This window comes from Xenopus tropicalis, chromosome 10 (assembly GCF_000004195.4).
Source record: "Xenopus tropicalis strain Nigerian chromosome 10, UCB_Xtro_10.0, whole genome shotgun sequence".
NCBI classification, from domain to species: domain Eukaryota; kingdom Metazoa; phylum Chordata; class Amphibia; order Anura; family Pipidae; genus Xenopus; species Xenopus tropicalis.
In genome coordinates this window covers 20655318-20682280 of record NC_030686.2, presented here as the reverse complement: position 1 = coordinate 20682280, position 26963 = coordinate 20655318, and the positions used below count along the sequence as shown (strand labels likewise).

At 45.7% G+C, this 26963-nt stretch overlaps 3 protein-coding genes across 5 annotated transcripts in view; 1 reads left to right on the top strand and 2 right to left on the bottom strand.

Moving 5' to 3' along the window:
- dhx8 (DEAH-box helicase 8) overlaps positions 1-12778 on the top strand; it is a 63423-nt gene extending 50645 nt beyond the window's left edge. For 2 of the 3 annotated variants that reach the window (XM_004918626.4, XM_004918627.4), the window contains 5 exons: positions 562-699; positions 1431-1559; positions 2931-3127; positions 5017-5196; positions 12109-12778. In XM_004918626.4, coding sequence (XP_004918683.1) covers positions 562-699; positions 1431-1559; positions 2931-3127; positions 5017-5196; positions 12109-12328 — 864 coding nt within the window. In that variant the 3' untranslated portion in view covers positions 12329-12778. The remainder of the gene's footprint in view (positions 1-561; positions 700-1430; positions 1560-2930; positions 3128-5016; positions 5197-12108) is intronic. The other variant, XM_002932524.5, reaches the window with a different exon arrangement.
- Positions 12779-12803: 25 nt separating this feature from the next.
- LOC116407974 lies at positions 12804-14605 on the bottom strand. Its single transcript, XM_031894551.1, has 2 exons — positions 13042-14605; positions 12804-12952 (listed from the first exon to the last, which is right to left on the bottom strand). The coding sequence occupies exon 1, from the start codon at positions 14595-14597 to the stop codon at positions 13371-13373; it is 1227 nt and encodes a 408-aa protein (XP_031750411.1). The 5' UTR covers positions 14598-14605; the 3' UTR covers positions 12804-12952; positions 13042-13370.
- Positions 13538-19800, bottom strand: LOC101731064. The gene is made up of 2 exons (XM_031894550.1): positions 19546-19800; positions 13538-19456 (listed from the first exon to the last, which is right to left on the bottom strand). The coding sequence occupies exon 2, from the start codon at positions 19248-19250 to the stop codon at positions 14601-14603; it is 4650 nt and encodes a 1549-aa protein (XP_031750410.1). The 5' UTR covers positions 19251-19456; positions 19546-19800; the 3' UTR covers positions 13538-14600.
- Positions 19801-26963: the final 7163 nt, after the last annotated feature.

The window sequence follows — 26963 nt, the reverse complement described above, 5'->3', positions numbered from 1 at the left end:
TGCCATAAAGTTGTCATGCAGCAAGTTTATAAACTTGTTCCCATTTACGGTCCTGGCAGTACTATGACTCCAGTCAATATCAGGATTATTAAAATCCCTCGTTATTATCACTTGCCCCAAACTAGCAGCCTTTTCTATTTGCAACAGGAGCTGAGCCTCCTCCTCCTCACTTACATTAGGGGGTCTATAGCATACCCCTACAATTAATTTTGCAGATTCTTTACTATCTGTAAAGAACCCTGAGGGACCTCACTGAGAACCTTACTCCAAGCAGTGAATGTACCATTAACAACCACCCTCTGTACCCGATCCTGTAGCCAGTTTTCTATCCATGTGCAAACGACTTCACTAAGACCAACAGACCTTAGTTTAGAAAGCAGTCATTTGTAGGGAACGATATTAAATGCTTTGGCAAAATCCAAATAGATTATATTTACTGCATCCCCACTGTCCAGCTTTTTTTTTAGTACTAAGCGGAGAGAGGCAAGCACAGTGTAATGTTAGTCCAGAGAGGTCAGCAGTATAAGTTCCCATTATCTGTATTTTCATCCTTTTTTCCAGGCTATGGGAATCAATGATTTACTCTCATTTGATTTTATGGATGCACCCCCAATGGAGACACTGATCACTGCTATGGAGCAGCTGTACACACTTGGTGCACTGGATGACGAAGGACTTCTTACACGCCTTGGCCGTAGAGTGAGTAGATTCAGTCATATGGGTTCAGAGATTTAATGGAGAACTAAACCCCCCTGCCTACAGCAGCCCCCCTTAACTGCCCTCTATTGCCCCCCCTTACCTCTCCCTCTCTACTTAGTCTGTTATGTAGAAAGGTGCCCCTGTTTGATAACCTGAGCTAAAAAAGCAGAGCAATGCAGCAGAGTTCCCAGGCGCCATCTTCTATCCATTCTATCTTGGGGTCTCTTCAGCAACATAGATACTGCAGGAACATGCGCAGTTGAAGCTTTTTTTCTGATGAGCCCCAACTGGGCATGCTCCTACAGGGTCTTTGTTGCCAAAGCGACCCGAAGAGTATTGGGATGGACAGAAGATGATGATATCAGTTCCATTTGTTAGGCAACAATAAGTATGTTCTAAAATCTGTTATTACAGTAAGGGATAGCTATTTAGTTTTGCTTTCCCAGGTGCTTGAATAGCACATTTTGGTGAGGCTTCACGGGCAAGTTTGACAAAAGCTTTGTAGTTAGATTTACCTCAGTTTGAGGTGAAGGTTTAATTAATATCCATCCCACAGTTGCTACATTATAAAATACTTGTAGCACCCTGCCTGACAGTCCACCTGACTGCCTGTATTACCTGTATATATTAAATGTAGGTCTATGGCTTATAGCCGTCTCCTGTGTATAGGATGTCATTAAAGCATTTAGGAACATCATTCCCTTAGTAAATAATATGGTTTCTATTCTCAGATGGCAGAGTTTCCTCTGGAGCCAATGCTGTGTAAGATGTTGATCATGTCTGTCCATCTTGGCTGTAGTGAGGAGATGTTAACCATCGTCTCAATGCTTTCAGTTCAGAATGTGTTCTACAGACCCAAGGTAAGGATTCCTGGCCCCGCCGCTAATCCATCTTTGTACCTCTTTAAAAAAGCATTTTGCTCTTTTTGTGAGTAACTGTAGTAATAAAGTGGCTTGAGGCCTTTAGTTCATACTTCTGGTAGGCCAGGCAGTTTTGAAAATATGTTGGGAGAGGACAGCAAGATGCATCCCTCTCCTTTTGGATTTGCATAGGCCTCTGTTATAGAATGCTTGTTGGCCCAGTTAAAGTGGAATTATCTGCTTTCCCTCCCCCCATATGTAATAAGTCACAAAGTTTGCATAGGAGCAGTAACCCATAGCAGTCAATAAGATGTTTGTTTTTGAACAGTTGACCAGAAAATGCTATCTGTTGATAATGGTTTACTGCTCCTGGACAAAATTGGACAGCCCTGCTATAGATTATTTGGATACACTAGTGGGGTTATTTATTAAAATGCACTATGTTTGTTCAGGAGCAGTGCTGTCCAACTGGTGGCCCCCCACCTGTCTGGCTTCTGTGACTGCTTACCTTTGTGTAAGCTTTAAATGGTATCAATACTAAGATTAACTGGCCCCTTGCATTGTTCACACCTCAGATTCAGGTTGTAAACCCCTGTATTGTTTAAACATGTAATCCCGTGTACTGTTACTACCTTTTAGTCCCTGCATTGTTCACTCCTCGGTCTCTGACTAGAAACTCCCACATTGTTCACTTGGTCATACCTCAGGCTCAGACTGTAAGCCCCCCACATTGTTCACCTGTTCACACCTCAGTGTAGGAGCAGTGCCAGCCTTGTGTCACTGTATGTACTGCCTGCCCTATGCTGCCGGTGAGTGCCATACTCTGCCTGACTTATGCTGCCTGTGGGAGGTGAACCTGGAAGGGGTTTGTTCTGGGAGTTTGTTAGCATTTGGAAATAGTCATGATATGGTCCCTAAGGTGTGTAATTATGTGCAGGGGGTTGCTGTGCTATCCACAGGGGAGGAGGAGGCATATGGATTTAAACTGATACTGACACCTATTACACTTTTTTCTAAAAACCTGCCATTGTAATTTTATTATTTTAAAAGTTACTTTACTGTTATAAGAACATTTTAAAGTGCGTCGCATTACCAGAACGAGCATATCAACTAAAGTTGGGCTGCTATCTTTCCTCTTCTCTTGAATGCTACCTTTTAAATGCCTTCAGACAAAAAAACAGAAAAGGAATCATCCAATTGCAAGGCCCTGACTTTCATTATCGGCCCTCCACCATGTAGACCAGAAAAATTCCAGCCCTCTGTACCACAGAAGTTGGACAGCACTGATCTAAAGTATGAGTACCATAAAGTGAAATGATATGGAACATATGTGTAATAATGGACGTGATCCACTGGTCTTTCCCTTTGTAGGACAAACAAGCTCTCGCAGACCAGAAAAAGGCAAAGTTCCACCAGACAGAGGGAGATCACCTGACACTACTCGCCGTTTATAATTCCTGGAAAAACAATAAATTTTCCAATCCCTGGTGCTATGAAAATTTCATTCAGGCTCGTTCCCTACGCCGGGCTCAGGATATCCGGAAACAGATGTTGGGAATAATGGACAGGTAAATATAATAAACCGTATATGCTCGAGTATAAGCTGAGTTTTTCAGCACCAAAAATGTGCTGAAAAATTCACCCTCAGCTTATACTCGAGTCGGATTAAATAAAGCAGATTTTCAGAGAGATCTCACTTGCCAGCAATCGCGATCCCTGGCCGAGCAATCGTGGATTTAAAGGGGGCCCGGCCGTGATACAGTTTTTAAGCACGGCCCCTTTAAAGAGTTACAGGCCCTTGGCTCATTGGTGGTCAGCGGGTAATTTTATTGGTTGCGCCCCAGGCACAACCTAATAAAAGATCTGCAGCTACGGGACCTAAGAAGAGACAGCGGACGCAGCAGCCGGGAGGCAGACAGGCAGGCGAGCGGGAGGGGTGGGGGAGGATATTGCGGTGAGCTGGGGGATGTTGGGGAGGATGTTGGGGGGAAAGTTGGGAGGAGCTGGGGGATGTGTTGGGGGGAGCTGGGGGATGTTGGGGAGAATGTTGGGGGGATGTTAGGGAGGATGCTGGGGGGAGCTGGTGGATGTTGGGGGAGGACGCTGAGTGGGGGGAGCTGGAGGATGTTGGGGAGAATGCTGGGGGATGTTGGGGAGAATGCTGGGGGATGTTGAGAGGAGCTGGATGATGTTGGGGAGGGTGCTTGGGGGAGCTGGAGAATGCTGGGGGATGTTGGGGGGAGCTGGATGATGTTGGGGAGGACACTGAGGGGTGGGAGCTGGAGGACGCTGGGGGGGGAGCTGGAGGATGTTGGGGAGGACGCTGGGTGGGGGGAACTGGAGGACGCTGAGGGTTGGGTGCTCATTTTCACTACATTCCACATTTATTAAAGCAACTGTTTTTATTCTTTAATTTGGAATTAAAAATAAAAAGCCAGGCTATATATTATACCCTCTTCTCCACTTACAGAGCTAGTTTACTGGTTTTTTTTTAAATAAATATGTAATAATATATACCCCACTGATGCCTCAATGTCATTTTATTGGTATTTATTTTTATTATTGAAACTTAGCAGTTGCTGCTGTATTTCCCACCCTAGGCTTATACTCGAGTCAATAAGTTTTTCCCGTTTCCTTAGGTAAAATTAGGTACCTCGGCTTATATTCGGATCGGCTTATACTCGAGTATATACGGTACTGCTAGTTGGGTTTTTGTCCAGTATGTTCATAAAAAATAGGAAATAATTCAGAGAATGTAGAGTGAACGGTGAATGTGAAGGCTGATCCACAGGGGCATAACTACTGGATGTAGGGGGTGCAATTAAGGCCGGGCCTGTACCCACTTGGGGTCTGCCTGAGATGCAATACAGCTTATTCTGGGTAGCTGAGCCAGGAGAAGTTTTTGGTGTACATTTCAGAGGGCTCTACCATGCAATTCCCGAAGGGAGGGAGGGAGGGCCCAGTTGCACATCCTGCACCTGGGCTCAGCCGTGATTAGTTTCGCCACTTCTGATCCAGGTACTGATCCAACTGGAGAGGCTTCAGATGTTTTTTCTTTCCTTTTGGATTACCTCAGTGTATTTCGGATCCGATAAATAACTTACTGTGATAAAGAGTATCAAAAAAGTGTTAAATGCACAAAAAAAACCCCAGCTTCCAATAAGCACAAGTGTTGACGCAACCAAAGAAACAGAACCCCAGAAAAGGGACAGGGCCTGGGATATGCAATACATTTAGACAAACTGGACATTTGTCCTTCCATACAAGTTCATTACAGGCACTGGTGAATAATACGGAGCAAGGTATTATTCTGGTAAATCTTGTATCTCCTTAATCGGTTGATACATAAAATGGGGAAGTGCCTGATTAAAAAAAATTGCCCGGGGATTATATGCAGAATAAGAAAGTATCGCCCTCAAGGGTTACATGTTTACTAAAGATTATTCCATCTTTGCAGGCATAAACTCGATGTGGTATCTTGTGGAAAAGCCACTGTGAGGGTACAGAAGGCAATATGCAGTGGGTTTTTTCGAAACGCAGCAAAAAAGGACCCTCAAGAGGGATATCGGACTCTCATAGACCAACAGGTTGTCTACATTCATCCATCCAGCGCCCTTTTCAACAGGCAGCCAGAATGGTAGGAATGTGTACAGCATTTATTTTCTGTTCTTTAGCTACTTCTTCACTGATAACCACGGTACATGGGCATTTCTGTTTACTGCAGTCTTCTCAGCAAGGCAATCAAAATACCCTCTCCTACTGGCACTGAAAAGGGTTGTTTTATGGCACATTGCATCTGCAAGTATCCAAAGTATCCAACAGTTTATATATCATGCCAGCACAAAGTTCTTACCACCCCAGGTGGTCATTTACAAAGTCTCTGGACACGAGAGTTAAGGGGCACACAATTGCAGGCTGCCTGTCATTTGTAAATAAGTAATATTAATATAACCTTATTGACAGTGCATTTAAGCTATACTGATTTCAGACAATTACTATAAGGTGAAAACTACAAATATATTTTTCATTATAGTCAAGGCATAGGGTTGGTTTTGATCGGGCTCATGATATTTTAAGGAATCGCATTCATTCTTATTCATGAAGTTTAGTCAAATTTTACTGAATTTACAATATGATCTGAGAATCCATGGAATAATGTTATTTGCCTGGCCCACCTACAAAAAATTCTGGCCTCACTCCCCCTGCGTCGCATTCTCAGCTGCAACAACATCACCTCACTCCACCCCCCATCTACTCAGTGGAGAAGTTGGGGCAGGGTTGTCATTTATAAATAATGGGCAATTTTGCTCCTGGGCAGTAACCTATGGCAACCAATAAGAAGTCTGTTTTCATTGATATACCTGCAGATGGCAGGAAAAAATGTAATCACTGACTTTTTTTCTATCCGTTACTGCCCAGGTGCAAATTTGCCCAGTTTTTATAAAGGAGCCTCATTGTTAGGATCATTCTATGTCAACCATAGTTTAGGGAAAATGATCCATATGGGGTTGTGGAACCCCTAGTGGCAGGAACCTTGGGATCTGGTGCCATTATATTGCCACCTAGTGTTTATTTGTGGTGGTGATATCTTGTAAAGGGGTCCTAACACTGTTTGTGTCAGTCTTATAGGTTATGCCTTTTAGTCACCATATAATCTTATTGCTAAGTGGGTTGGGGTGCTGGAATGCAAGAATAAATTAATTTTTCTAATGATTGTAGCAGAAACTTAGAAATAATAATGGGCCATTTGTGCATTGCAGTAGAAGTTGCATGATTATATTCAAATGCTCATGAGTTTTATTCATCTGTTTCTTCATTTGTTCCTCTTTCATTTCAGGGGGACACAGGCACTGATGGGTTAACTCTACCTTCCGGGAGGAAAGGACACTAAAAGAACTGTGACAGCCCTCCCAGGGGGCCTGGCTGCCTCTCTCAGCAGGCTACACCCCCCTGCGGGGGCTGGAACTCCCCAGTTCTTTTAGTGTCCTTATGGGAGGAGGACACAACTCCCCTTGGGAGTTCCTTTTACATTATTTACTTCTTATTTTATTTTTCTTTATTATGTTTTTCAACCTTTTATTTCCACAGGTCCCTGGGGCAGGAGCTATGGCTCAGCCCCCAGATGTGTTTGAGCTTTTGCCAAGGGCGGGAGCTTCGGCTCATCCCCTTGCGCCCCTACCCCCTGCGATTCTCCCCTTGGGGGAGAGGGGTACAGGGGACGAGTATCCCCTGGGGGAAGCAGTCGGTCTATTGACCCTGCGGCAGCAGACCGCAGCACAGATCCTCTGTGCCTGCGCCTGCTGAGCTGCGGCGCCTCGGAGGGGCATTCCCTAGGGAGCCATGGCGCTCCTATTCAGGCACCGCACGCTCAACTTGGCGGCGCGCAGTGCCGCTCCATTTCTCTTCAGAGCGAGCGGCAGCCCCTAGCAGCAACGCGCCTTCTGAGCGCGCTCTCCCTTACAGAGAGCACAGAGGGGACGGAAGTGATGTGCTGTTAGCGCCCGCCCCCTTTTCTTCGCGCCTTCTGACTGTGCTCTCTCTGCACCGCCTCCTTCCTCCCCAGTGTTTCTGGAAAGAGTCGGAACTCCAGCCATCTGCACACCAGGTCCCAGTTTCTCTCTCTCCAGGCTACACCGCTTTGGTTTCTCTCTGGCACAGCAAACAGGTCAGCACTGCTTCTTGGCAACTCACTTCCCTGCCACACATTTCTCCTTCCTGCAACAGGTGTTCTCACTTCATTGCACCATATTCTGCCATCCAAAAAATTATTATGGCGGATCCTTCCAAGGAGGGCCCCAGGTTGCGCTCTGCACAGGCTACTTCCAAGAACCCGGTTGCAGCACGGGTTACCTTTCTTGCTTGCGCCCGTTGTTGCGCCAGACTCCCAACTGGACATTCTGAGCCCTTATGCGCCTCATGCACACAGCCTGCTCCTCCAGTGCCTTCTGCCTCACCTGATTCAGGACCCTCAGCCTCTATGCCTGAACCCCCTTGGGCCCGCGAATTGGCTAATTCGCTTGCCTCCCTGCAGGGCCTTGCCAGACTGCCAGACTCTCTGGACAAACTGGTCAACCAATTAGCCTCCCAGCCTCCCTCAGGCCCCTTGGGCAAGCGCAAGGCTCTAACTATTCCTTCAATTCCGGACTCTGACGAAGAGTCGGAACTTGCAGAGGAAGGGCAGCTTTCAGAGGGCTCGTCCGACGAGGACACCCCTCAGACCAACACTGAATTGCCTGTCCCATCCGACATTGACGGTTTAATCGAGGCTGTTCTAACAGCTCTCAACGTGTCCGCTCCTACTTCTGCAGATCCATCCAAGGATCTCTTTAAAAGACAAAAGAAGTCCTCTAGAGTCTTCCCTTCACATGACCAACTCTTCTCGGTTGTCAAGGATGAATGGGCCTTTCCGGATCGTAAGACCAACACCTCCAGGCGTTTTTCCCTCCTTTACCCCTTTTCCAAGGAGGACATGGATCTGTGGTCTCTTTCACCTACAGTGGACCCTCCCATTTCCAGACTATCCAAGTCTACCACCATTCCTGTCCCTGACGCCGCGGGATTTAAAGATGCCATAGACAAAAGGCTTGAAGGATTCTGCAAATCCATCTTCTTCGCCTCCGGCTCTGCCCTAAGACCCACCTTTGCCACAGCTTGGGTCAGTCGCGCCTGCGAGGTTTGGGCAGACCAGCTTAGCCAAGCAGTCCTCGACGGCTCTGACCAATCCTTGATCCTACAACTCACCGCTCAGATCAAGGAGGCTTCTCAATTTCTCTGTCAGGCCTCCCTTGACTCGGCCAAGATGATTGCCAGAGCCTCTTCTACCTCCATTGCCGCCAGACGGTTGCTTTGGCTCAAACACTGGTCGGCGGACCTTACCTCCAAAAAATCCCTCGTCTCCATCCCCTTCCTGGGGAAGGTTCTCTTTGGCTCAGAACTGGATAAGATCATAAGCCAAGCCACGGGAGGCAAGAGAACCCTTCTCCCTCAGAACAAGACGAAACCTCAGAACACAAATCGGCGCTTCTCCCGTTTTCGCTCCTTTCGTCCCAAACAAACCAAGCAGTCTCCCTCAGACAAATCTTCCTCCTTCAGGGGGAGGGGCAAGAGGCCTGCCTGGTCCTCAGCCAGACAGGGTCAAAAGCCCTCCTCAGACAAGCCCACATCCGCCTGAAGGTGTATCCACCCCCGGAACGATAGGCATAGGCGCCCGCCTTCTCCTGTTCCGGGAGGTGTGGGACCATCCATTCACAGATTCCTGGGTGAGGGAGATTTTTTCTCGGGGCTACGCCATAGAGTTCTTCCGGTCGCCCCCCTCAAGATTCCTTCCATCTCCCCTCCCCACCAATCCCACTCGCCGAGCAGCTTTCTGGAAGGCCATCCTATCTCTCCAAGAAGCGGGAGTCATAGCTCCCGTTCCCAGGGAGGAAGAGCGCCAAGGATTCTATTCCATCCTTTTCTGCGTCCCCAAAAAGGACGGAGGCGTCCGACCCATTCTGGACCTCAAGAAGCTCAATCGCTGTGTCAGGCGTTTCACCTTCTGGATGGAGTCCATCCGCTCGGTCATTGCAGCAATGGAACCCGGGGAGTTTCTTTCCTCCATAGATATCAAGGACGCCTATCTACATGTTCCCATTCACAGGGCCCATCATCGGTTCCTCCGATTTGCCGTCCTAGGGAAACACTTCAAATTTGTAGCCCTGCCCTTCGGGCTTGCAACAGCCCCCCGGGTATTTACTAAGGTGCTGGCCCCAATCATGGCACTCCTCCGTTCTCAGGGAATCTCTATCACTCCCTATCTGGACGACCTGCTCATCAAGGCCCCCACATTTTACCAGAACCTTTCCGCCCTCAACCAGGTGATTCAGACCCTGCAGTCCCACGGATGGGTCATCAACCTCAAGAAGTCATCTCCTACACCCTCGCAGGAAATGACCTTCCTGGGCACGGTGTTCAACACCCAACAATGCCTCACCCTTCTCCCGCCAGACAAGGTCCAGACCCTTCTCCTCTGAGCACAATCCCTCATCTCTGCCCCCAGGGTCTCCCTCAGGACCTGCCATCCTCAGTCAGTGGGATCCCGATCACCCCGACCTGGACTCCCAGATAGTCCTCCCCCTCTCGGCGAGGAAATCTTTATCCTGGTGGACCCAGCCAACTCGTCTCTCACAGGGGAAGCCCTTCCCCTCGCACAACTGGACAATCCTCACCACGGATGCCAGTCTTCGGGGTTGGGGTGCGGTCTGCCAGGAACAGGTGTCCCAGGGCAGGTGGCTTCCACAGGAATCTTCTCTTCCAATAAATGTCCTAGAGCTACGAGCCATTTGCCTGGCCCTACTTCATTGGACAACTCTCCTCAGAGGCAAGCCCATCAGAATTCAGACCGACAATGCCACCGCGGTGGCATGTCAATCACCAAGGGGGCACTCGCAGCAAGGCGGCAATGCAAGAGGCTGCCCACATCCTGGCCTGGGCAGAGGAGAATGTCCCAGCCATCTCTGCAATCCACATCCCAGGTGTGGACAGCGGACTTCCTCAGCAGAGAGACCCTAGACCAAGGGGAGTGGGCACTCCACCCACAGGTCTTCCAGAATCTGACCTCAGTTTGGGGGACCCCAGAGATCGACCTTATGGCATCCTGTCACAACTCCAAGCTCCCTCGCTTCATATCTCGGTCCAGGGACCCAGTCGCCGCAGGAGTAGACGCAATCACAGCCCCCTGGCCCTACCAGTTCGTCTACATCTTCCCTCCTCTTCCTCTTCTCCCCAGGATCCTCAAAAGGGTCAAGAGGGAAAGGATCAGGGCCATCTTCATCGCTCCACACTGGCCTCGGAGAGCCTGGTTCGCGGACCTAATCAATCTCTCCGAGGCCACACCCATTTGTCTGCCAGACCTCCTAAGCCAGGGTCCAGTGTTCCACCAGAATTCTCAGCTGTTCCGTTTAACGGCCTGGCTCTTGAAACCCTAGTTCTGCACCAACAAGGGTTTGGGGACAGTGTTATCACCACCATGATCGCAGCCAGGAAACCATCATCCTCAAGGATCTACTATCGTACCTGGCGAACCTACATCTACTGGTGCTCGGTCCAGGATCTCCCTCCCCATCGCTTCAACATAGCCCACATCCTGGGCTTCCTCCAACAGGGTCTCAACAAGGCCTCCGCCTGGCGTCCCTAAAGACCCAAGTTTCGGCCCTTTCTATACTATTCCAACGCCAGATCGCATCAAATCCCCACATCAGGACCTTCCTTCAGGGCGTGGCTCATTTAGCCCCCCCCATCCGCCCACCCACTCCAGGGTGGGACCTCAATCTGGTCCTCTCTGTCCTCCAGGGGCCCCCCTTTGAGCCCCTTGCCACGACATCCGAGACTCTTCTTACATGGAAGACCGCCTTCCTTCTTGCCATCACCTCAGCCAGAAGAGTCTCAGAGCTCTCAGCTCTGTCCTGCCAATCCCCGTTCCTTGTATTTCACCAGGACAAGGCCGTCCTCAGGCCCACCCCTGCGTTCCTGCCTAAGGTGGTCTCGGCCTTCCATCTAAACCAGGACATTGTTGTTCCGTCCTTCTGCCCTCACCCCAAAAATCCCAAGGAGACAGCGCTCCATTCCCTGGATGTAGTCAGGGCTCTCAAATTCTACATCCAAAGATCAGCAACCTTCAGGAGGTCAGATGCCCTCCTCATCATACCCGTAGGCCCCCGCAAGGGCTTACGGGCCACCAAAACCACCCTTGCAAGGTGGATTAGAGGCACCATCACCAGAGCCTACCAGGTCGCAGGCAAGCCCTCTCCTCTCAGAGTCACAGCCCACTCGACCAGATCCCTGGCCGCCTCTTGGGCAGCAAAGAACCTTGCCTCTGTGGATCAGATCTGCAAGGCTGCCACCTGGTCCTCTATCCACACATTCACACGATTCTACCAGGTGCATGTGGCATCCTCAGCAGAGGCCGCATTTGGCAGAAAGGTACTGCAGGCAGCAGTGCAGGCTCAGACATAAATTCGATTCCCACCCTATCTATCTCGGGACTGCTTTTAGACGTCCCATCAGTGCCTGTGTCCCCCTGAAATGAAAGAGGAAGAGGGATTTTTGTCTTACCTGTAAAATCCTTTTCTCTCTTCATTGAAAGGGGGACACAGGCACGCCCCCCCTTCTAGTCTCTGCCTGCCAAGTTAACGACTCCTTGGAATGCGACCGGTGTCTCAGTCTTCCTCGGCCCTCCGGGGAGGGAGTTCTCCACTCACTGACTCCAAGAAACCTCATCCCACAGGGCTCGGTGTACATAGTTGCCAAGACACAGTTCATAGACCTTGGCCCACTGTTATAGTTTTTTTTTTTTTACTTCTTTTTTACTACTGGGCAGTTCCAGCCCCCGCAGGGGGGTGTAGCCTGCTGAGAGAGGCAGCCAGGCCCCCTGGGAGGGCTGTCACAGTTCTTTTAGTGTCCTTTCCTCCCGAAAGGTAGAGTTAACCCATCAGTGCCTGTGTCCCCCTTTCAATGAAGAGAGAAAAGGATTTTACAGGTAAGACAAAAATCCCTCTTTTTCTCTTTGAAGGGTTGTGTATCATGAACTTGTCCTGACTACCAAAGAATACATGCGAGAAGTGACCACCATAGATCCCCGCTGGCTTGTAGAATTTGCCCCGGCCTTCTTTAAAGTCTCTGACCCAACTAAGCTTAGCAAGCAGAAGAAACAACAGAGGCTGGAGCCTCTCTACAACAGATACGAGGAGCCCAACGCTTGGAGAATTTCCAGGGCATTCAGAAGAAGGTGATGGGTCTCGGCAGAGAGACAAATATCTGGCGGAATATGTTGCTGCTTTACAAGACTCATGTAGAGAAGTGGGAATTATTTTCGTGGCTGTAATATAGTATATATATATTTTTTTCTTTGCCAATGTAACATTATTATGTTAAACTCTTTTTCCTGACTATTGTAAACTGCCCCCTTTATATTGGTGAGCATAGGTTGTTTTAAATTCTCAGATGGTTAATATAGGCACCTTTGAGGATAAGTAGTCAGATTTTTTGTAACAAACGTATTCCGTTGGTATAAACAGACTTCCTCAATAAGAAACCATGTTTGAACTGCAAGGAAGAGATTTATACTGATAGATATCCCAGGACTGGCTTACTACTGGTACTACTGTTGGCCTGAAAATTTCTTTAATATCTGTTGTCGTGAATGCAAGTTTTATTTTTAATAAATCATTCTGTGGTTTTACGCTATGGTTATGTGCCCTTTTGTACTGTTTCCACACTATACTGTGCCTTGCGTAATATAGGTTAACCAGCCAGCTTAACACACTCCACATAAGACTCAGCAAAGAATACTCAGACTGCTCTGTGAGTTGAATAACTTGAATGCTTTATCCTTATGAAGAGTTTATTTTGTAAAACTGTAAAACAATATAATAACATTGCATCACAACCTGTACAACATATTCACACATGTAAACACATACAGGAAACCTAGCATCTTACTTACAGACGGTTATGTAACCAGGGCCTGTGTAAGGGTGAAGGATCCTAGGGTCTGTCCCTCTTCTTGTGAGTTGTCTGTGTGTGCTCAAGATGGATGCTCTTCCACTTCCTGTGAACTTTAGGGGGGAGGTTTAACCTTGAATGATGTGTATAATTAACATATGGACAACTATCCCAAAGAGGGTCACTAGGTGGCAGCACATAACAGCTGCACTAATATTAATGCATACAATTCTAACATTAAATGGCATCAGATAAGATATAAACAGCACACTCCCTGCCTGGCATATTTCAATGTGCCACTATATAACTTACTGCTATGCAGAACACAATTCAAGTATTATCAGAAACAAGAACAACAATGTCCGAAATTGGCCTTGTATACGTTTTAGCAGTCCCTTGTTTGACAATCTTTACTTCCACTTTCCTAACTCTGCCATCTCTACTTGGCAGAGTGTTGATGATGAGTCCCACAGGCCATTCATTCCTGCTTTCTTGACTGTCTTTCACTAACACGACATCACCCACTTGGATGTTTGGGCGATTTTGGGTCCACTTTCTGCGGCTTTGCAAGTTGGACAAGTACTCTCTTTTCCATCTCTTCCAGAAAGTATCAGCCAGATTTTGAACTTGCTTCCATTGTTTTACATGAAGTCCTGTTGTTTCAAATTTACCAAAAGGGGCTGACAAAGAGTTCACTTTCTGAGTCAGGAGCATTGCAGGAGTAAGAACCATGGGGTTGTCGGGGTCAGAAGAGACTGGTACTAGAGGTCTAGCGTTCATAATGGCCATAACTTCTGCCATAAAGGTACTCAAAGTCTCATGGGTTAGACATGTATACTTATCTTGGAGTAACATTGCATCCAAAATACGCCTGGCTACACCTATCAATCTCTCCCAGGCACCTCCCATGTGAGATGAATGTGGAGGGTTGAAAATCCATGTGCATCCTCTGTTCTGAAGATAGTCTTGTACTCCTGAGTCAGCTATGCAAATGTCTAATTCTTTACAAGCTCCTACAAAGTTTGTTCCTCTATCAGAGCGGAGCAACTTTGCTGGACCACGAATTGAGAAGAATCTTCTTAAAGAATTGATGAAGCTGGAAGCTGACATAGTTTCGATCAGTTCAGTGTGTACAGCTCTTGTTGACAGACATGTAAAGAGAACCGCCCAGCGTTTGTTGTCAGCACTACCTCCTCTTGTGCGGCGGGTCACCACTGACCATGGACCAAAAATATCAATGCCTACACTGGTGAATGGTGGTTCAGGAGTCACTCTGTCTTCGGGCAAGTCTGCCATCTTTTGACTTTCTAATCTCCCTCTCAATTTACGGCAGATGACACACTTGTAGATCACTGCGGATATCAGACGCTTGCCGCCAAGGATCCAGAAACCTTCAGCTCTGATTGCGCCTTCTGTTATGTGACGCCCTTGGTGTGCCACTTTATTGTGGTAATGTTTCACAATCAATTTGGCGATGTGATGATCATGAGGTATAATGACAGGCTGCTTCTCTTGTTCACTCAGTGCCGCAAAGGACAATCGGCCGCCCACTCTCATCAGTCAATTTCTATCAATAAAAGGACTGAGTTTCTTAAGCCTACTTTGTTTTGGAAGTGCTTTATGCTCACTTAAACAGGTATACTCTTTTTTAAAATATTCGTGCTGAACAGAAGAGATTATTGTAGCTTTAGACTGCGAGATCTCCTCTGAGTTGACTTTCTCTGGGAAACATTTCCAACCTCTACAGTGTGTATTGCTTGGCTCTTTCTGGAAACTCTTAGCTACATGGATAAGTCTGGCAATAGTCTTACACAGTGACATCCAGTTAGAAAACCTCTCAAAGACATGTGGATGGAGGAAGGTGTCAGAAGCTTTGGTGTTGAGGCTTGCAACTGTAGGTTTAATTTCAGGATCAGCTTCAGGCTCTATAAGTGGGTAATTTTCTGAATTGCCTAACTCCTCTCTGTCTGTGTGGTAGAGAAATGGAGGGCCTGAGAACCATATAGAATTCTGCAGATGAATAGTTTTTGTAGGCCTTGAAGCATAGTCTGCAGGATTTTGTTCCGTTGGCACATAAGCCCACTGATCAGGATGGGTTACTTGCCTGATTCTATTCACTCGGTTGGCAACATACAAGAAAAACCTTCTGGAGGTGTTGCAGATATAACCTAGTACAGTTTTGCTATCTGTAAAGAATCGCACAGCATCTAAGTCTTTATCTATTTCATCTCTGATGAGCTCGTACAACTCTACTGCTAGAACAGCCGCACATAGTTCCAGACGTGGAATTGTGTGTGCTGGTTTGGGGCTTAACTTAGACTTTCCCATAACAAATCCAACCGAACACTTATTGCAAACATCAATTGTTTTCAAGTAGGCTACAGCACCTATCGCTGTGTTGGATGCATCTGAAAATACATACAGTTCTTTTCTACTTACTGCTGACAGAGGAGTAGAAACATAACACCAGGGTATCTCTATGTGTTCCAAAGCTTGCAAGGATTCCTTCCATAGAAGCCACTCATGTAGTTTTTCTTGTGGGAGTAATGCATCCCAATCACATTTTTTAGATGACAGTTCACGAACTAGTGCCTTACCCTTTATAGTTACAGGTGCTACAAACCCAAGAGGATCGTAGAGGCTGTTCACTGTAGACAGGACTCCTCTTTTAGTGAAAGGTTTTTCTTCGGAAGATACCTGAAAGACGAAAGAGTCTCTTTCTAGGTCCCAGCTCAGTCCCAAACTTTTCTGAAGGGGCAGGGTGTCAGTACCCAGGCAAAGGTCCTTGAGGTCTTTAGCTCTATCATTAGCAGGAAAGGCGTTCATGACCTGTGTGCTATTTGACGCAATTTTATGAAGTCTCAGATTAGATTCTGCCAGCATCTGTTTTGCATTGTTCAGAATGTCAATCGCTATCTCCGGGGTGCTGGCGGATGCAAGTCCATCATCTACATAGAAGTGTCTCAACACAAAGTGTTTGGCATCTTGTCCAAATTGTTCTGCACTTGTCAGAGCAGCTTTACGCATGAAGTATATAGCAACAGCAGGAGAGGGACTGTTGCCAAAGACATGGACCCTCATTCTATATTCAACTACTTCTTTGTCTATGTCATGGTCCTTGTACCACAGAAAACGTAAATAATCTCGGTGGTCTTCTCTCACCAAGAAACAGTAAAACATCTGTTGCACATCTGCTGTAAAGGCAATAGGTTCTTTCCTAAAGCGTATGAGAACCCCTAACAATGTGTTGTTTAGGTCGGGGCCACTTAACAGTACATTATTTAAAGAAACGCCTTCACACTCAGCACTGGAGTCAAATACAACTCTTATTTGATCAGGTTTGTGTGGATGGTAAACGCCAAACATCGGCAGATACCAGTGTTCTTTACCTTGTTCCAGTGGTCTTGCAATCTCAGCGTGGTCATTGTCCAACATCTTTTTAATGAACTCTGTGAAGTCTCTTTTCATTCCTGGCTTACCATGCAGAGTTCTGCGAAGTGAGGTGAGACGTACCATGGCCTGCTCTCTGTTGGAAGGCAATTTACACCTGGGTGTACGAAAAGGCAATGGAGCAACCCAGCTGTGGCTGTCGTCTTGATAGGTGTCTTTGTCCATGATCTGAAGAAACACTTGATCTTCTATGGATAGAGCTTGCTTGTCATCATTCTTTGATTTTTGAAACACTGTAGTTCCTAGCTTATCAGTCTCTGGATTGAAGCTGATGTCTTCTTGGCCGCACACAGAAGAGTCACTGAAATGCGTTAGGTTATCAAAACTTTCTTTGACTGTGAACCTGTTCTGACATGGGTTCAACAAGGTGGTACGCCCATTCGGCAACACAGACGTTCTTAAGGTACTGACTCTATTAGTCTCGTGTGTAGATCCCAGGCAAACTTCTCCTACTATTACCCATCCTAATTCAAGTCTTTGTGCGTAAGGGGCATTAAAGGGACCATTGATTTTCTCATGCACCTTGTGTGCTTGTAAGATGTCTCTTCCTAAGAGCAAAAGTATGGAAGCCTCAGGATCAATAGCTGGTATGAGGTTGGCAATTGAACGGAGGTGGAGATGGTAATAAGCTACTTCTGGAGAAGGGATTTCTTCCTTGTCATCTGGTAACATATCACATTCTATTAATGCTGGTAAAGGGAGCTGTGTTTTTCCGTCAAAGGATTCAACAATGAAGTTTGTGGCTCTTCTGCCTGCAGTCTCTGTAACGCCTGCACAAGTCTTTAAAGTGTACGGAGCAACAGTAGTTTTAATGTTGAAGATGTTGAAAAAGTCTGACTTTGCAAGAGATCGGTTGCTTTGTTCATCGAGAACTGCGTACATTCTCACTGCTCGCTCTCTTTGTCCAGAGGGGAACACAGTCACTAAACATATTTTAGAGCATGATCGGAAGCTCTTGCCCGTGCCACAGATTTCAGTGCACTTAGACATTACTGGAGGAGGTGAGCTGTCATTAAGCTCCCTGCCGTGATCTGTCCCGGCTTGTACAGTCTCTGCTGGTGGCGCAGGTAAGTCAGGGTGCAAAGCTGCAATATGTTTCTCGCTGCCACATTCTGAGCACTTCACTGATATTTTACAGTCTCTGGCTATGTGTTTGGTGGTTTCACAGCACTTGAAGCAGATGCCATTCTGTCTGAGAAAATACATTCTTTCACCTATAGGTTTGCCTCTGAATCCTTTACACCTTTTTAAAGGATGGGGCTTTTGGTGAATTGGACATTGTCTGTCAGGGCTCTCTATACTGCCCTCCTTGCTGCTGGTTTGAGAGTGTGAGGTTTCTGTAGGGACAAATGTTTTGTGTGTGGACACAGAGGTCTTACCGTGGTATCTGTAAGGCCTTTCAGGTTTAGGTGATTGATCGCGGTTGCTGTAAAAGGCAAAGCTGGGGTCATTCTTCATCTGTGCTTGTTGCTGCACAAACCTGGAAAACACAAAGAAAGGGGGAAAATCTTCTCCTGTTTCAGCTTTATACTTGGTTCCAACAGATGCCCACTTTAATTGCATGTGGTATGGTAGTTTCTCCACCGTGGGATTAAGACCAATAGCATTGTCCAAGTATGTTAAACCTCTCAGATATCCCTCTTCTTTGGCACACTCTATCTCCAGAAGAAGATCTCCCAATTGTTCTAGTTTTTTGGCATCTTTGTTGGTCAGCTTGGGGAAGGCATCCAACCTTTTTTGTAATGTTCGCTGAATTACTTCAGGTGAGCCATATTTTTTCTGTAGTCTCTGCCAAGCCATATCAAGTCCTGCTGAAGGGTTGAACAAATGCACTCTGCGCATACTTTTTGCATGTTCGGCTGACTCTGTACCTAGCCATTTTATCATCAGGTCAAGTATCTCTGAGGCTGAAAGGTTCAAATCTTTGATTGCATTCTGGAAGGAAGACTTCCAGGCCCAGTAATTTTCAGGGGAGTCATCAAACTTGATGAAGCTTGAGTTAACTGCTTCTTTGCGTAGCAGATATTTAGTGATATCTTGTATGCATTGTTGCTCAGGCGCACAATCTTTAGGCTGAGGCAATGGGAAACTCTGAATTCTGTCTCTTGGGTATTCTGCTGGATATTTTATAGCTGGTTTGACGTCACTGGCGCTGTAGTGCTGCCTTGGCGTACTTGTAACTGCTGCCGGCTTAGGCCTGTATAATTCTGCTGGCTCAGTTTTAATCGACCGTTCAGTGGTTGGCATACTTGAAACCCGCTGAACGTACTCACTTGCACGTTCTGTAGGGGAAAGAGGTTTCTCCGGCATTTCTGGGCCTTCATGGGTTCCCTCACTTTCTGATGAATATGTTTCTAGGTAGACTGCAGCTTCAGCTGCTGCTGCGGCAGCTTCTCTCTGACACTGCAGAATTTGCAGCTCTGCTTCTGCTTCTGCCATTTCTCTATTCATGCTAGCCTGTTTTTCTGCGATTTCTCTTTCTCTTTCTGCGTTTTCTCTTTTCATGCTAGCCTGTTTTTCTGCAATTGTTCTTTTCACATTAGCTTCTTTTTCTGCAAAGGCTAGCTGTACACGTGTAGCCTCTGCCTTCGCTCGTGCTTTGAGTGCTAGGGAACTCGCTGCAGACATCTTGCTAGACCTAGATGATTTGGATGCATGTGACCGTAACTCATCTTGCTGGGCGCTAGCTTTCTCCCTGCCATGCTGTCTCATGGGGGGCCCATCCTCAGGTATATACTTCTTCCCCGATCTAAGACTCATGTTTAGGATGCAGTCGCCTCTGTATACAGGTCTGCTGCAACCGTCTTTTTACTGTACTGTTTCCACACTATACTGTGCCTTGCGTAATATAGGTTAACCAGCCAGCTTAACACACTCCACATAAGACTCAGCAAAGAATACTCAGACTGCTCTGTGAGTTGAATAACTTGAATGCTTTATCCTTATGAAGAGTTTATTTTGTAAAACTGTAAAACAATATAATAACATTGCATCACAACCTGTACAACATATTCACACATGTAAACACATACAGGAAACCTAGCATCTTACTTACAGACGGTTATGTAACCAGGGCCTGTGTAAGGGTGAAGGATCCTAGGGTCTGTCCCTCTTCTTGTGAGTTGTCTGTGTGTGCTCAAGATGGATGCTCTTCCACTTCCTGTGAACTTTAGGGGGGAGGTTTAACCTTGAATGATGTGTATAATTAACATATGGACAACTATCCCAAAGAGGGTCACTAGGTGGCAGCACATAACAGCTGCACTAATATTAATGCATACAATTCTAACATTAAATGGCATCAGATAAGATATAAACAGCACACCTTTTGTTTTTATATAAATGGAGAAAACGCCCAATTTTACATTAGCTGCAACCTCCAATACTTCTTTCTATTCTTAATCTTTTCAAACTGAAATTGCTAAAGCAAGTGACTGTCTAAACAAAGCAATTGGCCCTTTGGTCATTCACCCAAGAAAGTATTTTGCGAGCTGGCCCTCTATTGGGAGATTGATCAGTCTTTCATCTGATCTTGCACTACGGTCATTCTCCAGCCACGTTTTTTACTGAAATACAAGGAATACCTTTCTGCCTAAGGAAACTAACTTTCTGCTGGTAGTGTAAGGCAGGGATTCCTTGGAAATGGCAAGGTTCATCTCATTCTATTGATATTGGCTCTATTAAATGACTTGGGTGACCAGCTTAAAGGAGTAGTCCACCTTTATTTTGCTTTTAGTATGTTTTAGTAATGAGCAATTCATAGCAACTTTTCAATTGGTCTTTTTTTATTCTTTATAAACCAAACCAGCAGTGGACAAACGCTCCGACTCATAAGGATGGCCACTTTCTGGATTTAGTCTTTGTTAAAATCAGAAAGGGACAGATTTTTAGTAGTGTCCCCTTCCCCTTCTCTGACCATCACCTGGTTACATTTTATGTCTCTCACTCTCCTTCCCAACCTGCTCCTTCCCCCGCTGTATTAATTAGAAATAAACGTGACGTAGATCTCCCGGCCTTAGCTTGCTCTTTCAGGTCCAGTCTCTCCTCCTTTGACGAGATGTCTGACCCTGATTCCCTGGTTAGCAAGTACAACAGTATACTAGCCTCCACCATTGACTTATTTGCACCCCTTCAGCCTAAGCGTACTCTGTTTCAAAACCCACGCCCCTGGCTGAATGTGCGCACCAAATTCTTACGCTCCTGTACGAGGTCTGCGGAACATATGTGGAGGAAATCCCGTACGCAAGCAGACTTTATCCATTATAAATTCTTATTAATCTGCTTCAATTCTGCCCTGTCGAAGGCTAAACAAGAATACTACAATACCCTTATAAACAACAATAAATCCAACCCGCCTGTTTTCTATTTTCAATACCCTTCTGCGTCCCTCACAGACTCCATTACATCACTCTATGCACTCTCCCCAGGACTTTGCTGATTTCTTCATAAACAAAGTGGAGTCCATCCGCAATCAGATTTCCCCCTCTACTAATACAAACCAGCTCCTCCTTCCTCAGCCCCCCTCTTAATGTCTTAACTCTTTTGGTCCCGTAACTGTCTCCGAAGTCTGCTGCCTTCTTTTGTTGGCTCCGCTCACCACTTGTTCTCTAGACCCTATGCCTTCCTCTCTGCTTAAACACTGCTTTCCTGAACTTACTCCGACTCTTACTCACATCTTTAACTCTTCTCTGACCTCTGGAAGTTTCCCCTCTTCCTTCAAACAGGCCTGTGTCAAGCCTATCCTAAAAAAGGCCCCGCTGGACCAGTCCTGTCTCTCTAACTACCGCCCTGTCTCACTTCTACCGCTTGCCTCCAAAATCTTAGAGCGTATTGTCTTCTCCCGTATCACTAACTTTCTTAAAGCCCATAATTTATTAGACCCGCTGCAATCTGGTTTTCGGCCTGCGCACTCTACTGAGACAGCGTTGTGCAGAGTTACAAACGATCTTCAGGTGTCCAAAGCTAAAGGTCACTTTTCCATACTAATCCTCCTAGATCTATCGGCTGCGTTTGATACGGTTGACCACTCCCTCCTGATGCAAATTCTGCATTGGTCTCCGTAGTCAGGCTGCATCCTGGATCTCTTCTTATCACTCTAACCCTTCTTTTTACTGTCTCCTATGCTAACAAAACCTCATCTCCAGTTCCTCTTAATGTGGGGGTACCCCAAGGCTCTGTACTTGGGCCGTTGTTGTTCTCCCTCTACACGCTGTCTTTGAGAGATCTTATCCGTTCATTTGGCTTCAAATACCATCTGTATGCTGATGATATCCAAATTTATCTGTCGACCCCTTCGTTAACAGTTGAAACTGAGACTCAAATCTCTAACTGCCTCCTGGCTATCTGTAACTGGATGAACCAACGCCACCTCAAACTGAACCTAACAAAAACTAAACTAATGATCTTTCCGCCTAAGCCTGGTCCTACCCCCCCCTTTTCTATCTCTATTGATGGCACCCTCATCAACCCCGTCGATTCGGCGTGTTGTTTGGCGGTGATCTTTGACTCCAGTCTCTCCTTTTCTGACCACATTAAGACCACTGTCAAAACCTGTCACTTTTTCTTACGCAATATTGCCAAAATTCGTCCCTTTCTTTCTACTGCAACAGCTAAGCTGCGCATGCATGCTCTCATCCTATCCCGACTTGACTACTGCAACCTGCTATTAACCGGCCTCCCTAACTCCCATCTTTTCCCCCCTACAGTCTATATTAAATACTGCTGCCAGAATTCTCCTCCTCTCACCCAGGAGAGTTCAGGCCCTTCCCCTGCTAAAGTCCTTATCGTGGCTTCCTATTAAACAAAGAATATCTTACAAACAAAAAGGATACTTGGGGGGGGGGCTGGGGGAAGCTGAAGGATACTTGGGGGGCCCTGGAGGAAGCTGAAGGATACTTCGGGGGGCCTGGGGGAAGCTGAAGGATACTTGGGGGCCCTGGGGGAAGCTGAATGATGCTTGGGGGGGCCCTGGGGGAAGCCTCATTATGTGCGAGCCCAGAGACAATTAACTTTATACAGTTGATATAAAATATTTTACTACAGTATTTACATAGTAGCATAGTAAGTTGGGTTGAAAAAAGACATACGTCCATCAGGTTCAACCATAATGCCTATGTATAACCTGCCTAACCACTAGTTGATCCAGAGGAAGGCAAAAAACCCCATCTGAAGCCTCTCTAATTTGCCGCAGAGGGGAAAAAATTCCTTCCTGACTCCAAGATGGCAATCGGACCAGTCCCTGGATCAACTAGTACTAAGAACTATCTCCCATAACCCTGTATTCCCTCACTTGCTAAGAATCCATCAAGCCCCTTCTTAAAGTTATATAATGTATCAGCCAGCACGACTGATTCGGGGAGGGAATTCCACAACTTCACAGCTCTTTCCGAATATTTAAATGGAACCTCCCTTCTTCTAAACGAAGTGGGTGCCCTCGTGTCCGTTGGAAGGACCTACTGGTAAATAAAACATTAGAAAGGTTATTATATGATCCCTTTATATATTTATTCATGTCACCTCTTAAGCGCCTCTTCTCCAGTGTAAACAGACCCAACTTGGCCAGTCTTTCTTCATAACTGAGACTTTCCATACCCTTTACCAGCTTAGTTGCCCTTCTCTGGACCCTCTCTAACTCAATAATGTCCCGTTTGAGCACTGGAGACCAAAACTGAACAGCATATTCTAGATGGGGCCTTACCAGCGCTCTAAAGGGGAAGAATAACCCCCTCCTCCCTTGAATCTATACCCCTTTTAATACAGCTCAAAACCTTGTTTGCCCTTGCAGCTGCTGCCTGGCATTGCTTGCTACAGCCAAGTTTATTATCTACAAGGACTCCAAGGTCCTTCTCCATTATGGATTTGCCTAGTGCAGTCCCATTAAGGGTATACGGGGCTTGCATATTTTTACATCCCAGGTGCATGACCTTACATTTAACCACATTAAATCTCATCTGCCACTTAGCTGCCCAGATTGCCAGTTGGTCAAGATCCTGCTGCAGGGATGTCACATCCTGGATAGAATTGACTGGTCTGTAGAGTTTTGTGTCATCTGCAAACACTGATACATTACTCATAATACCCTCCCCTAAGTCATTTATGAACAAATTAAACAAAAGTGGACCCAGTACAGAACCCTGAGGGACCCCACTAAGGACCTTATTCCAAGTAGAGAATGTGCCATTAACAACCGCCCTCTGTACCCGATCCTGTAGCCAGTTTTCTATCCATGTGCAAACGACTTCACTAAGACCAATAGACCTTAGCTTAGAAAGCAGTCGTTTGTGGGGAACGGTATCAAATGCTTTGGCAAAATCCAAATAGATTATATCTACTGCATCCCCACTGTCCAGCTTCTTACTTACCTCATCATAAAAAGCAATTAAATTGGTCTGACATGACCTGTCCTTCATAAAGCCATGCTGATTACTGCTCATAATGGCATTCTCCACTACATAATTTTGAATGTGATCCCTTAACAAGCCTTCAAATAACTTGCCCACCACGGATGTCAAACTTACAGGCCTATAATTGCCAGGCTGAGATCTTACTCCCTTTTTAAATATGGGAATGACATTCGCCTTCTTCCAATCCCTAGGTACCATACCTGATGAAAGAGAGTCTGAGAATATCAAGGGCCACTGCAATTCTGCCCCTAGCTCTCTCAGTACCCGAGGGTGTATTCCATCTGGCCCAGGTGCCTTGTTTACATTTATCGTGTGTAACCCTTTAAGCACCATATCCTGTGCCAACCACTGTGTAGTTGGAGCTGAGGCAACAGTGAAGCTATGTGGCTTAACTCTGAGGTAAAGAAGTTAATAGGGAAAAAAAGGAAAGCTTTTAAGAAATATAAGTCAGAGGGGACAGTAGATGCGTTTAATGATTATAAACACTATAACAAGTGTTGTAAAACAGAAATCCGGAAGGCAAAGATAGAAAATGAGGAGCGCATCGCGGCCGAAGCCAAGACTAACCCCAAAAAGTTTTTTAAGTATATTAATAGTAAAAAGATGCAGGTTGAGGGTGTGGCCCCATTGTGTTATAATAACAATATGGCTACAGCAGATACAGAAAAGGCAGATGTGCTTAACCAGTTCTTTTCTTCTGTGTATACAGTAGAGGAGCCAGTGGGCCAAGTCCCACCCAATAGGTTGATTCTTAACACTTCTACTTTTTCTTATTAATGGAATGAATTGAGAACAGTAATGATTTAATATCATTTTAAATGACAACCATTTCTGCTCTGTGTTTTTATCAGAAAACATAATGCCCCAATCTATGCCCTGAAGCGCTGCCCTTAAGGAGCTAAATTTTGCCTTCCTAAAATTCAGTGTCTTTGTTGCCCCCGTGTAAATTTGTTTCCTGCACCAAACATCAAATGAAATAACATTATGGTCACTATTACCCAGGGGTTCAACCACTTGCACATTTGCTATACGTTCTGGGTCATTAGAGATCACTAGATCTAGTATAACATGGTTCCTGGTTGGCTCCTCAACAACTTGTTACATAGTTACATAGGGTTGAAAAAAGACCATTGTCCATCAAGTTCAACCCATCCGAGTAAACCCAGCACACAACCTATACTAACCAATCTATACACTCACATACATAAACTATATATATATACAACCAGTAATACTAACTGTAGATATTAGTATCACAATAGCCCTGGATATTCTGCTTGTTCAAAAACTCATCCAGGCCCCTCTTAAAGGCATTAACAGAGTCTGCCATTACCACATCACTAGGAAGGGCATTCCACAGCCTCACTGCCCTCACCGTGAAAAACCACCTACGCTGCTTCAAATGGAAGCTCTGTTCCTCTAATCTATAGGGGTGACCTCTGGTGCTCTGATTGTTTTTATGGGAAAAAAGAACATCCCCCAACTGCCTATAATCCCCTCTAATGTACTTGTACAGAGTAATCATGTCCCCTCGCAAGCGCCTCTTTTCCAGAGAAAACAACCCCAACCTCGACAGTCTAACCTCATAGCTTAAATCTTCCATCCCCTTTACCAGTTTAGTTGCACGTCTCTGCACTCTCTCCAGCTCATTAATATCCTTCTTAAAGACTGGAGCCCAAAACTGCACTGCATACTCAAGGTGAGGCCTTACCAGGGACCTATAAAGCGGCAAAAATATGTTCTCATCCCTTGAGTCAATGCCCTTTTTTATACAAGACAGCACTTTATTTGCTGTAGTAGCCACAGAATGACACTGCCTGGAATTGAACAACTTGTGATCTACAAAAACCCCTAGATCCTTCTCCATTAAGGAAACCCCCAACACACTACCATTCAGTAGATAGTTTGCGTTTATATTATTCCTACCAAAGTGCATAACTTTGCACTTGTCAACATTGAACCTCATTTTCCAGTTAGCTGCCCAGTTTTCCAATTTTGTCAAATCGCTCTGCAAAGCGGCAGCATCCTGCATGGAACTAGTTTTGCACAATTTAGTGTCATCAGCAAAAATAGAAACAGTACTGTCTATGCCCACCTCCAGGTCATTAATAAACAAGTTAAAAAGCAAAGGACCAAGGACTGACCCCTGCGGTACTCCACTAACCACACTGGCCCAATTAGAAAATGTTCCATTTACCACCACTCTTTGTACTCTATCCTTCAGCCAGTTTTCTATCCAATTACAAATATTATGTTCTAGGCCAATATTCCTCAATTTGATCATTAACCTTCTGTGAGGTACTGTATCAAACGCTTTAGCAAAATCTAAGTAGATGACATCAACTGCCATTCCAGCATCAAGGTTCCTGCTCACCTCCTCATAAAAGGCAACTAAATTAGTCTGGCAAGATCTGTTACGCATAAAACCATGCTGGCACAAACTAATAGTATTGTGAACTGCAATGTATTCAACTATCCTATCCCTTATTACCCCTTCCAGAAGCTTTCCTACTACTGATGTCAAACTAACAGGCCTATAGTTTTCAGGCTGAGAACGAGATCCCTTTTTAAATAATGGCACCACATTAGCAATCCGCCAGTCTCTCGGCACCATGCCAAACCTCAACGAATCCTGAAAAATTATGTGAAGAGGCTTGGCAATCACAGCGCTCAGCTCATTTAATACCCTGGGATGAATCCCATCCGGTCCTGGACCTTTGTTTACCTTTACATGTTCAAGTCTCTTTTGAATTTCCTCCTGTGACATAAAGTTGTCATGCAGCAAGTTTATAAACTTGTTCCCATTTATATCTAGTATAAATAAATTTGAAGCAACTGGACTTGTTTAGTAATCATTGAAGACGTTTCACTACTCATCCGAGCAGCTTCTTCAGTTCAACTGACTGGTATGGGAAGTCCTCAGCATATATACTCTTCCACTAATCCAATCACAATGGCACTATGTAACTCTTCAGAAAGGTGACATCTGAAACTCACAGAGGTGTGAATGCTGTGGAGTTACTTTGAAAGGATTACCCAAGTATCATGCAACTCTTCAAACAGGTGTTAC